Source organism: Mus caroli, unplaced genomic scaffold, assembly GCF_978045245.1.
Source record: "Mus caroli unplaced genomic scaffold, Mus_caroli_1 scaffold_7, whole genome shotgun sequence".
Lineage (NCBI taxonomy): Eukaryota > Metazoa > Chordata > Mammalia > Rodentia > Muridae > Mus > Mus caroli.
This window is the reverse complement of record NW_028227262.1, coordinates 117,303,221-117,316,536: the sequence shown is the minus strand read 5'-3', so window position 1 is coordinate 117,316,536 and position 13,316 is coordinate 117,303,221. Positions and strand designations below refer to the sequence as shown.

At 43.3% G+C, this 13,316-nt stretch overlaps 1 protein-coding gene across 2 annotated transcripts in view; it reads right to left on the bottom strand.

The window, feature by feature from the left end:
• Positions 1-13,316, bottom strand: part of Plxna4 (plexin A4) — a 454,144-nt gene that overhangs the window by 164,821 nt on the left and 276,007 nt on the right. For both annotated transcript variants that reach the window (XM_029478188.2, XM_021164546.3), the window contains one exon: positions 6,976-7,107. In XM_029478188.2, the coding sequence (XP_029334048.1) occupies positions 6,976-7,107 (132 nt within the window). The remainder of the gene's footprint in view (positions 1-6,975; positions 7,108-13,316) is intronic.

Genomic DNA, 13,316 nt, shown 5'->3' with positions numbered 1-13,316 from the left:
TGGAAGCTAGACAGGGTTAGGTATAACTCAATTTATTTACACAGTCCTTCAATTTTCCAGAAAGTATGATACCTAAAGAAGATGATGTTGGTACCTGGATCCACACAGAATTCCTAAGATTTACATGAATGCTTGCTTCCCAGTAGATGCTTAGTAAGTAGTTGTTGGGGAATCCAATGAATAAGGGGGGTTGAGGGAGCTAGTAAATTGGTTGGAGTTACAGAGCCAGGAAATAGCAGACATGCATATCACACAGGTGTCTTCATACAGTCACCTGCCCACTTCATTCTCTATCTCTGCTGTCATGAGATTTCCTCACCACTGCCATCCCACCATCTCTTCTCACATTTAGAGCTAGCCCATGGTGAGAGGTCATCTGGAATCCAAGCAGAGCTTCAAACTGCAACACAAAGATTCTCTGGATCTTCCGTGTCTATAGAGCCATTATGTATCACAATGACAAAATGTACGCAGAATCTTGCCCTGGTTGCCAAGCTCTTCTCCCCCTAGTGTTGAATACAATATATTGTAAATGGGGCAGAGGCAGCAGAGGTCAGCATCACAAAAGGAGCCTGGGAATGGGCAAGGATGAGTCCAAGGCAGACCATATTGCCGTAGCCTCTTACTACATGCCCAAGTGGGAATTTTTTCAGGCCCAGCAGTGGCATCACAGAGCTGGTAAGGAACTCACAGAACCAATACTTTCTGGGTCTTACCCCAAGCTCATCTAAATCTTTAGTACCCAGGGCCTCCAGAGAAGGGTTGCACCTTATATTTAGGCCTATGACTCTGCCCTTGGCAGCAACTGCACAAGAATTTAGAGGAATTTTTAGGGCCTTTACTTTAGGAAAAACATTCTCCTAGTTCCAAACACAAGAGAGACAAAGTCCTCTGGAGATTCCCATGCCAAGGCACTGAGAAGAAAAATAAGCCAACAGGGAATGTTCAGGCCATTAGGCAGTGGAAGAAACAAGAAAGTCAGGAAGAAGCCATAATGCTGATGTTGGATGGGAGATCATCTCTAGATAGGCAATCAGCAACACAAGAAGGAGGCATGCATAGATAACCAACCAGGCATGAGAAGATGGCCAAGGTCCTTCATCTGGAAGGAACTGCACAAGTTTAGCGATACAGTGGAGGCTGACACAAGGGAATCAGAGGAGAAAATCATAGGATGACTTTGAGCAGGGCCCAAGTCTAGAACTTGAATTTCTTTGCCAAGAGGAACAGAAAAACACCAGTGGTAGAAGAAGTTAGCTAGCTTGCTTGCAGCCTCCAGAGTCTCTCTTCTCTCTCCACTGCTCACCAGGATGCCTCCTTGCTCTTTCATCAGACACAGCACCAGAACCAAAAGTTCCATTAGGCAACTGTCCTGCAGCAATCTCAAGAGCTTCAAATGAAGAGTGGAAGAGTCTCTCTCTCTCTCTCTCTCTCTCTCTCTCTCTCTCTCTCTCTCTCTCTCTCTCTCGGCAAATGTGGTGGATTGTGGCTGGCATTCTCCACTATCAGCTCCCTCTGACACAGGTTCTTAACCCTGAAGTGGGCTATGATTCAGATTGCCATTGCTCTAGGTGTAAGAGTGAGTCTGCCTGTCTAATGAGGTTGGAAAGTGTAGACCCTGGGGTGGTTTGTGGTCAGCTTTCAGAGTCCAGTGAGGGGAACAAGTCAGAGTAACATAATTGAAACAAGAAGCTCAAGGTCATAGAATCCAGGAGGAGCTCAACTTGTTTATTTTCTTACCCATTTAACACATATGTACTACATTCTTATGTGTCTGATATTATTCTAGAGGGCTATGATATATAAGTGAACTAAAAAGATAAAACATAATAATGTTTCTGTTCTCATGCTGCATACATTCAAAATTAATGCTTCTGTCTGAGCCTCTCACCATATGGCCAAGGGGAAACTTTCTCAGGCTTTCTCAAGAGGTTGGCAAATGCATGAGCTTATGTACCCCAGTCATACATGAACTTAAATGATGAAATGCCAACATTCTTATTCTCCCAGTGTTTACATTCTAAAGGAGAAAGACATGCAAGTAAATACTGTGCATGGCATGCATAAGAAGAGACTAAGTAGCCTAGCTAGAAATAGATAAATATGGGGAGTTCGTAGTTGTTGGACCTCGTGGAGAGCAGGTTGGAATTTTCTGAGGATCTCAGGGGAACCTCTTGGAAGCAAACATTTGGAAGAGAGTCAGCCTTGGGATTCCATGCCTGGAGGCAACTTCAGGCATGAGGATCATAACAGCAAAGACCCAAAGGTATGAGCATGCCTGGCACAGCAAAGGACTGTCATCAGGAGCATTTCTTTGTCTGGAACACTTACTCACCCTTCCCTGATTCTGCAGAGTTGGTATGAGAGAAGAGTGAGATAGAGGGTGTTAAGGTCAGATAATTCTAGAAGATAGAGCATAAAAAGTATCACTAGGAATGGTGGGTGTGATGGTTAGCTTTAATTGCCAACTTAACAAAATCTAGGCTGACCTGGGGAAAGAGTTTTCAATCAGGGTCTATTTACAGCATGTTGACCTATGGGCATGTTCATAGAGGGATAATCTTGATTGCCTTAAGTGACATGGGTAGACTCAACCCACTGTGGGAAGAATCATTCTCTACTCAAAAGATCTAAACTATGTAAGCATACAGAAATTGGGATCTTGGCAAGAAATCAAACAAGCATGTATTTGGTTTTATATCTCTGGTCTAGACTGTTGCTAGATATGACTAGCAACTTGAAGTTCCTGCCACTGTGACATTCCCATGTGATGGACTAGAAGCTAGGATTGTAAATCAAACAACTCCCTTTTCCCCTAAGTGGCTTTTAGTCTAGGTGATTTATCACAGCAACAGGGAAGAAGCATAGCAAATTCAAGTTCAAGGTGGGATACCCAATACTCTTAAAAAACAAGCAAACAAACAAAAAACAACCTTCAGACATGAATAGCAGGACTTCACAGGCTTTCTGGGTCCTTGTCAGTGCTGGTAAAATGACATGCTTTAACTTAAGCCTTAAGAGATTGGGTTATTTGCCTTGAAAAGTTTGGGAAAATAATGGTGGTCACAGAAAAAAATAAAGAAAGTCTATTGAAAATATCAGTCTTGATCCAGAGTGGTAGCAGTGATAAGGGAAATTATCATATTTTATAAATATCTTAAAGAATCAATAATTTTTCTGATATGTTAGATGTGGAGTCATGGGTTGAAAAAGAAGTTAAGGATGTCTGTAAAGTTTTTAGCTTGAATAACTTGGTTGCTATTAAGAAAGATAGAGATTACTACAAATGAGGAGTGCTAGAGAGGAATATGAGAAATGTGGTCTTGGGCATGTTAAGTTGAAAGTGTATGGAATGTACCTATATGGCAATATCTGTGAGTAGCTATATTAGACAGGCTGATTAGAGAACATCAGACGAGATGTGAAGTCATGAGACTGCCTACCATCATTAAATAATAATATAACACTAAAAGGATAAAGGAAAGAGGAGAAGGCACCAGGTAGTGATCAAGAAGCAGCAACCACAAAGGAAACAGGAAATTCAGGATGTTGAGGGACCTTAGAAACAATAATCCAAAGACAGCTTGGTTTTTCTAAGCAATGCTGCTCATAGATGACATCTTTGCTTCTTGAATTTCTGAGCCTCTTTACACAGTAGCTCCACCAATGATAGGGGAATCTTTCAATGTGTTGCCACTGAAGGACTGACTCAAGTTTTGTAAAACTATTGCCTGCTACACATTTTATGAACGAAGTAGCACTGTGCACTGCCACAGCTGTTTATTTTTATGTTATCAACAGCAGCTTTATGTCAAGACAGCAGAATTGGATGATGCAACAGAGCGCATATGGTCCATGGATCCTCAACTACACATTAGTTGAAGATATCTGGGAAAAGGCCACAGATCCCAGAACTATCTCCTTGGTATTTCACATTATTAATTCACATACTTCAGGAATATCTAAGTCTTTATTCTCTTTATAGGAAAAAATAGTAATCTGAAGACTAGTACATGTTACTCTTGGGTTATTCAAGCTCTCAAGTGAAGCTGCTCATCATTATCACTCTTAGGTTACAGATGACAAAGCCAAGACTGGGAGTGTGCTAATTATTTATCAACTTGACACAAAGTAGAGTCACCTGGAAGAAGGAACCCAATAGAGGGACTGCCTCCATTAGCTTGACCTATGGTTGCATCTGTGAGGTTTTTGTTGTTGATTTTAATGATTGGCGTACATGGATCGAGCCCACTGTCAGCAGTGCCAGCCATCATCAGGAGGTTCTGTGATGTCTAAGAAAACCAGCTGAGCAAACCATAGAGAGCAAATCAGTAAGAGCATTTCTCCAGTATCTCTGCCTCACTTCATACCTTGAACTTCTGCCTTGGCTTCCATCAATGGTGGACTGTGACCTGTAAACTGAGAGGAACCTTTTCCTCCTCTAAGTCTTTTTGGTCAGTGTTTTAATCACATTTGAAGAGAAAGAAAATCAGAAGATGGAACTCAAACAAAGTGTCTAGAGTCACCAGACAGGGTAGGTCTCCTTTAAATCCAGGGATTAATTTCATGGCTACACTTGCTATATATGTCATGTTGCTTTTTGTTTGGAGCTCTGGCTGTTAGATAGTAGAGGATGCTGATCTTTTATGAACTCCAGAACTTACTGGAGTTCATATGATACTACATTTAGCAAATAGAAGCATAAGGGTTAATTCACAGCATTACAGTTTGTGTGTGAAATGCCTCCCACAGGCTCATGTGTTCGAACACTTGGCCCTCAGATGGTGGTGCTGGTGTGAGAGGTTCTGAGCTCTTTGGAACATGAGGCCAAGCTAATGGGATAAAATGACTGGGAGAAGGTTTTTCAGGATTATAACCTAAGCCCACATCTAGCTTGTGTTCTGTTTTTCTTGGTTGATACCTCACTATAAATAAGACACTCCAAGCTCCAATTGCAATGAACTGAACTACACTAGTCTTCTTTACCGTGAGGGACTCTATTCCTTGAACCATGAGTTAATAAAATCTCCTTTAAGCTATTCCTGTCAGGGATATGGTCATATTAGTTACTAGTGACTAATACACTCAGATATTGTGGTGCCAAGTCCTGTGCCCTTAACTAATGTGCTACACAAAGAATCCAGGAACCCACTGGATACAAGTGTTGACATAGGCAATGAGACCTGTGGATTTCATGTTCCGTCCCTGTGAAGGGCAATTCCAAAATGGATGGGCAACTGGTCTTCTCACTCCTGTCTTCCTTTCCTGTCTAATATGTCATAATCAAGTTCCCACCTTACCAAATCAGAGTGGGGAGAGAGCACACTAGAGAAAACTGGAGCACCTTTAGAACAAAGAGACAAGTAAGTCTCCAGCTGGGTTCTTCAAAGGCGGAGGGATGCTCACTCTCAGAGCTGCCAGAGAGGACTGATCACTCACACTAGACATTTAGCTGTCACATCTTTTAAACTCCTTTCGTGTTTTAAGTGCTAGGTTTAGAAATTCCATGTTTCAGATCAGGTAAGGCATGTTGAAATATGTTCGATGTTGTAATTCATGTTGGGCTTCCTTAAAAATTTCAATTCCATCTAGGAAACCCATTCTTCTCCCCATCTCCTATGGCCGTAGAGTTAGGCAAAGAGTAAAGAATGGGGAATCACCTTAAGGAAAGAAAAAAATGCAGACAGGAAGATGGATACATCACCAGCTGTTCATTCCATGTCAGTTGTATCCAACCCCAGAGCAAAACATTTCACCATCCTCAAATCACGGTAGACTCCAGCAGACACCACAATGAATCCCTGTATTGCTGAAGCTGGCAGATCCAGAGACCCACACTGAGAGAAGATGTCATCAAGCTCCTATGGAGGGTGGGGCTGCTGTGGGCTTCCAGGGCATAATGCACAAGTCCTGTGGGTGGCATAATGTGGAATTCATATCCCTCACTCTGTGGAGTTGGGACTGGCAGAACAATCTAGACTCTGTCAGCAGAGTCCTCCAGAGAGTTCAGGCCCAGAAATGAAGATGAATAAAAGAGAGAGCTGTCCCTCATGGCTACTGCCTCTGTCACTCAGTACCAAGGCATCTATATTCATGAGCTAAATGGACAGCTTCCAATATGAACCCCTAGAAACAATAGGGCAGAGGTGCAGCATTGCCTAGTCACACTTTGGGGCTCCGTGATATATTATAGAATGTAACACTCTGGGCAATGAGTTAGAGGACTAACTAAAGGACTAAACACCTTTAATTATATGGAATTGCTCAGGGGAATATTCATTTGCTTGCTATAAATGGGTCACTTGTCTGCACTGAGGACCCATGAACAATTTACTTAGCATGGGACTAAGCTCCAGAACCAAACCTAACATTACTAAGTCCTTTAGTCTTCGCCAGCAACCAAGCCTGTGTGCTCACTGTTCACAGATTGGCTTTCATATAACCTTCTAGAGGTTCCACAAATCTGGAGGTAGACAAGAAGGCTTGAAGCACATGATGTATCATCTCATTTCACTGCACTGAATGCTTTTCAAACCTTCATCTACCTGGCTCTCCTATGCTACTCACCGAGGTTTTTTACGACACCAAGTCTTTGCCATCACACAAACCTCTTCAGACCAGAAATGTGACTTTCGATCAGTGGTTGTCCTTTGCATGGGGAAATCTGACCAAGAACTTGGGATTCTACCCTTGAGATTTTCTTCAAAGTAGGAAATGTTGGCTTTGAGCCTATCCACCTCATCATTTTGAAGCCAGTGAATTTGTACTAGACATGTGGATATTTTCATATTTCAAATGTTCCATTCCCGTTACAACATACACAGCCCCAGTCCCTAGGCAGTATAAGTGCAGGGAAACACACTGAGCCAAATAAATCAAATCACCTTTCTGCAGCTGGCTCCTGTAGGTTTCTATGGAGCCACGGGCTAGTATTTAGTTGCAAGACAAATGTCGAGCAGAGCTCAACAGCCTTACCTGCCTTTCTGACATGATGTAGAGTTGCTCGTGGTCCTTGGAAAAGGCCATGTCCCGGAGGACTGGTCCTGAGTCCACCACCTGCACAGTCTCATATTGGAGGGCATTTCCCTTGGGCCCATCAACCCGGATCTGCAGAGAAGAGAAAGGGGAAAGGTGAGGTCAATGTATCAGTTCCTTTTCTGTTGCCGTGATAAAAATAGCCAAGCCTTCTTAGATAAGAAACAGCTTATCTGAGCCTATGGTCCCAGAGGGATAAGAATCTATGACAAGCATGGCAGCAAGTGGTAGACATGGTGGCAGGAGTGGGAGGCTGAGGACTCACACCTCGGACCACAAACATGAAGCAGAGAAAACAAACTTAGCAGTAGTTGAAATATTTCATACTCCAAGGCCAGGTTCTATGACATGCTTCCTCCAACAGAGCCATGCTCCCTAAGGTTCCCCAAATAACACAACCAAATGAGGATCAGACATTCAAATGCCCGAGACCATGAAGGACATCTATCCAACCTACTACAATGAGTTTAGATTTTGTATTGCTCACAACCCAGCTTCAGCCTGGAGACACTCCCAACAGCCAAGAGGAGTAGAGAGCTCTGCTTCTGCAGAGCTTAGAGTCCAAAACCAAAGACATAAGTGTCAGAAGCCTGCTGCGATCTACTAATGCAAGTTCACAGAGAAGGGAGGGGAGTGACCAATCTGAGCTTTGTAAAGTGTCTGGTTTTCTGCCCTAGGATCAGTTCACTGAGGCCGTGCTGGCCTTTAGAGGCGAGTATGGGGCTGGTATCACGATGAAGGGTCTAGGTTTGGGTAACTGAGGCAGCTTCAGATCAGAGGATCAACCTGCATGAGAAAGACAATGAGAAGGGCTAACATTTATTAGCAGAAATGTTTTTGATATATGGATATGAGCTTAGTCACTGATAATTCTACCAAGATATCACTGTTCTGTTTTGGGAGAGGAGCCAATCCCAGAAGCTGCACATCCCTGATCTCCTTTGGTTCATAAAAGCCAGCAGCTTACACTTCAGGGTTTAGAATAGATGATCAGTCCTGAGAAAGCTTGGGAGGTTCTATTCATGGCTCAACTGAAGGAAACCACAGAAAAATGTGCCTCAGATATGAGCCATCCTCAACCTTTCAAGGATACTTTGATTATTATCTAATGACATTCCCTGGGCTACCCCCAACTCCTTCCTAGAAATATTTAGACAATCTGGAAATCACCAGAAGAGATGTCCCACCCACACCATCACTGAAAATAAACCTAGAAAAGATTTGGACTTCCCAACTGTACACAATGCTCATCTGGCCTCTGGCCCAAGTCTCTAGAGCCATCTGAAATTTAAGTGCACAAATCCGGCAGGCGCACTGCCCTATGTGAATGGTACCAGCCATGCAAGTTGGGACAAGCACTCCTGAGGATGTAGCTAGGTGAGAGCTATGGGATCAGAGGACTTGATAGCATACTGCTAACAGAAGGGTTCACAAGGCATCTGTGGGGAAAGGTTAGTGATTTCAATAACAAAACTAAAGAACACATTACATTCTGAGTGTGTCCATTATGTAACCTTTTTAATTTTTACCTTATAAGTTTCAACCTCTTAAGAGATCAAGGAGAATAAAAGAATTATTCAGAGGAACTAAATGATAGAACATGACAACAAAACTGCTGACAAATAATGCATCAGATCGGCAGACTCTCTTGTTTCTGATGAGTTCCCCGAACTTGGATGCTAGCTGATTTTGTGGTCATGTTTGATCGTTTGACCACTATTTATTTATTTATTTATTTATTTATTTATTTATTTATTTAATGGGTTTCCAGACAGGTATTTATTTTTTCAAATGAACAAATAAATGAAATGAAGGCTTCTCTTTGCTGATTTCCCATTATGCTCATGAAAACAAATAACAGGAAAGCCAGCAGAGGCTCTGCAGAGTGACGCTCCCCCTGCAGTGGAAACAATTCAGTGTCCTAGAGCCCCATTTTTGCATCCACTGCTGAGCCACCAATGTGAAGCAGAAATTCATGCTGCTTCACAAAACCAGTCTGGCAATGGAGTGATGTTTATGGCCAGTGGCCCAACCAGGCTTCATCTCCTGCTGGGAGGATCCACAGAATGGGAGCATAGAGTGATACTGAGCACCCTGGCTGATCTCTGACTCTCTTGGGCTTCTGAAAAGCACAGGCTCCCATAAGGAAAGCTGGTAGTCCTAAGCTCCATCCCATGCCCTTGATCTGATCCCCATTAGAAGTTAGATTTAGTGATTTAGCAGCATTCCTTACTACCTACCTCTAACTTCTTGCTCCCTAGGATAGAGTGACATGCTAGATGTGATAAACATCATATGAAAGAAGTAAAGATCCTGTAGATACCAATGGGGCAAACTTTCATAGACCTGGCCTTTTTTATTTCCTACTTTCCCTAGTCTGCTGGAGTCGGAGAGCAACTGGGAACGTATCTCTTCTCCTTCTCCTCTCCTACCCCAATCCAGACCACAGTTTTATATACTACAGAAAGAAACAGACTCATGTGTCTGCTTCCTGAGATAACCAGACACAAGATATAAGCAAAAGTTTATTATAGAATTGGCTGCTTGGTATAAAATCCTAAATTTTAGGATTGAATGGACTAGCGCCCAGTTCTCCAGACTCTACCTAGACAAATAAGAAGTATTCTTCATGAACTAGGCAATGTGGCTGGCCTTCACATATCACAAATCTGTCACCAATATTAATATTGCCCATGCTTGTGGATGAGGCATGGGTGGTTAAGTAACCTGTCCAAGGTTGTATGTCTAGTGAATGTGGACATGAAATCACACCCAGACCTGTCCATGTTTCTATGAGTTTACACACTATACTGAACCCTTTCACTGGACCTAAAACCCTAACCCTTAACTCCGCGCTATTGATAATATAAATTTTCATTCTAGGAGTCTGTGTTGTACAAATATTACCCAGGGGTTGGTTAGAGGAAGCATGACTTTACTACAGTTCTTTTGGGGAGGAATGCACATAGGAATGAAGACATGGTTGTGGATTTTCCAAATAATAAGCCCTTATATTTTTTGTTTTAGACCTTGCAACATATTTTTAAGGATCAGTCTCTCATCTGATGATCATAAAATGTTTATAATGTTGACTGTCAGCATAATTATTCTCATCTTTATTGATGAATAGACTGAAGTGGAAACTGAGCTGAGTCTTGCTCAAAGTTCTTTGGGAAGCCAATGTCAGGCTAGCCTAGAACTCAGGTCTCTCCCAATTGCTAGATCAGCACATTCCTGCTTGCTGTTTAGTTTTTCCAAAAGCCTTTGACAAGGCTCCACATGGAAAGGTATTTTAACATAATGAGTCTCCATGGGATCTCAGGCAATTTGACCAAAGAAGTAGAACTGACTTAGAGACAGGAAAAGACATATTTCTGCATGGAGAAATAGAACAGAGAACTCCCAAAGCACTTGTGTGCCACTAGTCTTTTTTTTTTTTTTTTTTTTTTTTTAATGCATGATCCATAGAAGGGACCAGAAAACCTCCAGAAGATTCTAAGCTTTTAAATCTAACAACAACAAAAAATCAACAATGGGGACAGAGCTACAGAATGAAGCTCTGTCTTCCATGGGCTGACAGTAAGAGAAGACCTGTGATGAGGAAAACAGCCCTGCTGGTATGAGTCTCAAGGGTGGATGTCATCTCTGTTGCAGTCCTCATATACTGTAGGATATGGTTGGTACTTGGTAACTCATTGTTGAGTAAATGAAAACTACATTCTAGCAACCCAACAATGGGCTCTAAGTTGCTAGACAGAATCAATGTAAGAGGCATAATGAAGGAAGAATTTATCTTGGTGACTATCCTCTTGGGGGTATGATAGGCATAGATTTTACTCAATGACAATACACTAGAATCTCCCAGGGAACTGCCATCTGTAGCATATCCCAGTGTGTTTCAGAGTCCTCATGCATATGCTGTCCGGGAGCTGTAAGCCTCAGCCTGTAGTATGGCCTCCTTCAGGCCAGGAAAGATGCTCATATGCATGGCCGTGGTTCTGATCCAGCCTCCCATTAGCTAGGCTCCTTTGGACATACTCCTACCTTTCCTTCCCATACTCTGGGCATGCCTCCTGCACGACAGGACTCTTACTACCCTGGATGATAGACAACATATGTAACATCTGCTTGTGGTATCAGACCAACCGGTCAAAACACTTGCTGTGGGAGCAGGTTTCTGGAGGCTTCCGGCTATAGGAGCTACATCTGCTGGGGAGAAGGTGGCAGGCAGACAATTAGATGGTAATGGGCTAACTACCAAATACACAGATGTACTTCAGTATTGATAACTGGAGAGGTCACACTAGGACTTAACAATTGAATATCACATCGTTGTGGCCCATACAGGAGCCTTTATTACAGCATTGAGCATGTACTGGTCCATTCCCTCCATTGTGGCTTAGTGGACACACACACACACACACACACACACACACACACACACACACTGGAAGACCAGGTTACTCTACCCTCCTTCTCCAGCCAGTCAGTTTCCAGCCCAGACTCTTTCTAGGCAGCCAGCCCTTGTCCTTCCAGCCTTCTGGCCCCCTGCCTATCCACCAGTTGACAAGGCACCTATCTCCATCCCTGGCACAGTGAGTCTCTGGGCTGCCAGGCAGACTGCTATTGAAACATCAGCAGGGTGGCCTCCACAAAGGTCAGCCATCCAGGGAGCTCCTGGCAGCTGCTTGTTTGTTTATTGGAACATTATCTGGGCCGGGCTGTTTATTTACATCCATTGAAGGATTGAACAATAAATATCGTCTCCCAGTAGCAGGCAGATGCTTGCACTAGAGCGTTCTGGCTGCCGTCTTGCTTGAAATAATCTCCCTAATGAGCAAACAGTGCCATTCATCTCAGAAGACGTGGGCCACCCCTGCACCTCCCTCTCTCCTCCCTCCCTGCATATTCTCCTCTAGCTTCATCATGAACAGCTACACCTGCCTGGATGCTAGGCTGTGTCTAGGTACAAAAACTAGATGTCCCCACCCCACCCTTAGTCAGCACCTAAGGAGGAAGGAGAAGGACTCTGGCTTTAGCTCTTCCTTTCAGAAGCCTCAGGTGCATGACTTTGGCTATCTCTGTTGCCTGGCCTTATCATTGAGGCAGAAGTCATGATGAGGGCACAAGGACAGACGAGCACTATAGGGCTCTGATTCTCTCAGGAAGACACATCAACAGCCATTGGATCCTAGGTGTGTAGTTTGTTCATTTGATTACCACAGGCGCTAGCTGATATAGCACTGGTCACCTTTTCTCAGCATCTTGTCACACAGGCTACTGAAGCAAATAAAAGAAAGAAAAAAAAGAAAACTATAGCACAGAATGCCAGAGTCAATGACATAGTTTAATGGACGATCTGAGAAACCAACTCTAGTATGAGGTGCTACAGTATCACACACATGCACATATCCATTTGTACACATACATAAACACACCCACAAATATACACAGGTTTTGTCTCCAAAGAAGTGGCTCTCAGTTGAAACACAGCCTTTGGAAGTTCCCTGGTGTAGTTTTACAAAAGGTGGTGAGGGCTGGTTTTTCAACTCTGGTGATGATGATGAGGAGGATGCAGGAGGTCATCAGAGAGGTCAGTATGAGGTGAGACCCGAGGACCTTTGACATTTGGGGAAGGTGATCCATCAATCCCTCTTTATCCGTGGAGAGGAGAGGCCAGCTTTGTATGGTGGTGAACTGGGGCCTCATGTTCTCATCTGATTCTTGGCATTGAGAAGTATACCCACTACCAAGCAGGCTTCCCTCATGCCCTGCATACCCACTTCCTACCAGTACGTACCTAACTACAAACCAAAGACATCTGTTGAGAAAATCTCACTTTCACCTTGAATTTCCCCAGAGCTTTTGTTTTGAAAATTACCCATGGTCCCTAGCTGCCACTTCTCATTTGTCTTCTCCAGCCCCCTTTCTTCTCTCACAGCTCCTGTTGCCCTATGCCTTACTCTACAGTGCACTCGGTTATTATGCTTATTGTGTGACCTCTTCCTGGAATGTAGAAACCTTTATTAAAACGTATCTCTTGAACCCTTGAACCATGCACAGAGTAGCTTCTCAGATGTTTGCTAAGTGAATGAGTGAGTGAGTGAATGAATGAATGAAGGAATGAATACAAATACCCACTGACATCTTTCTTTACTCTCATGATGAAGGGCTTCCCTATTTTACACCGATGGGAAAGAATCCAGGGACAAGATGTTGCTGGAGCTTCCCTACATAGGCCCTGGTAGGCAGTTGGGCCCTTTCCCTGTCCATGTGAATTC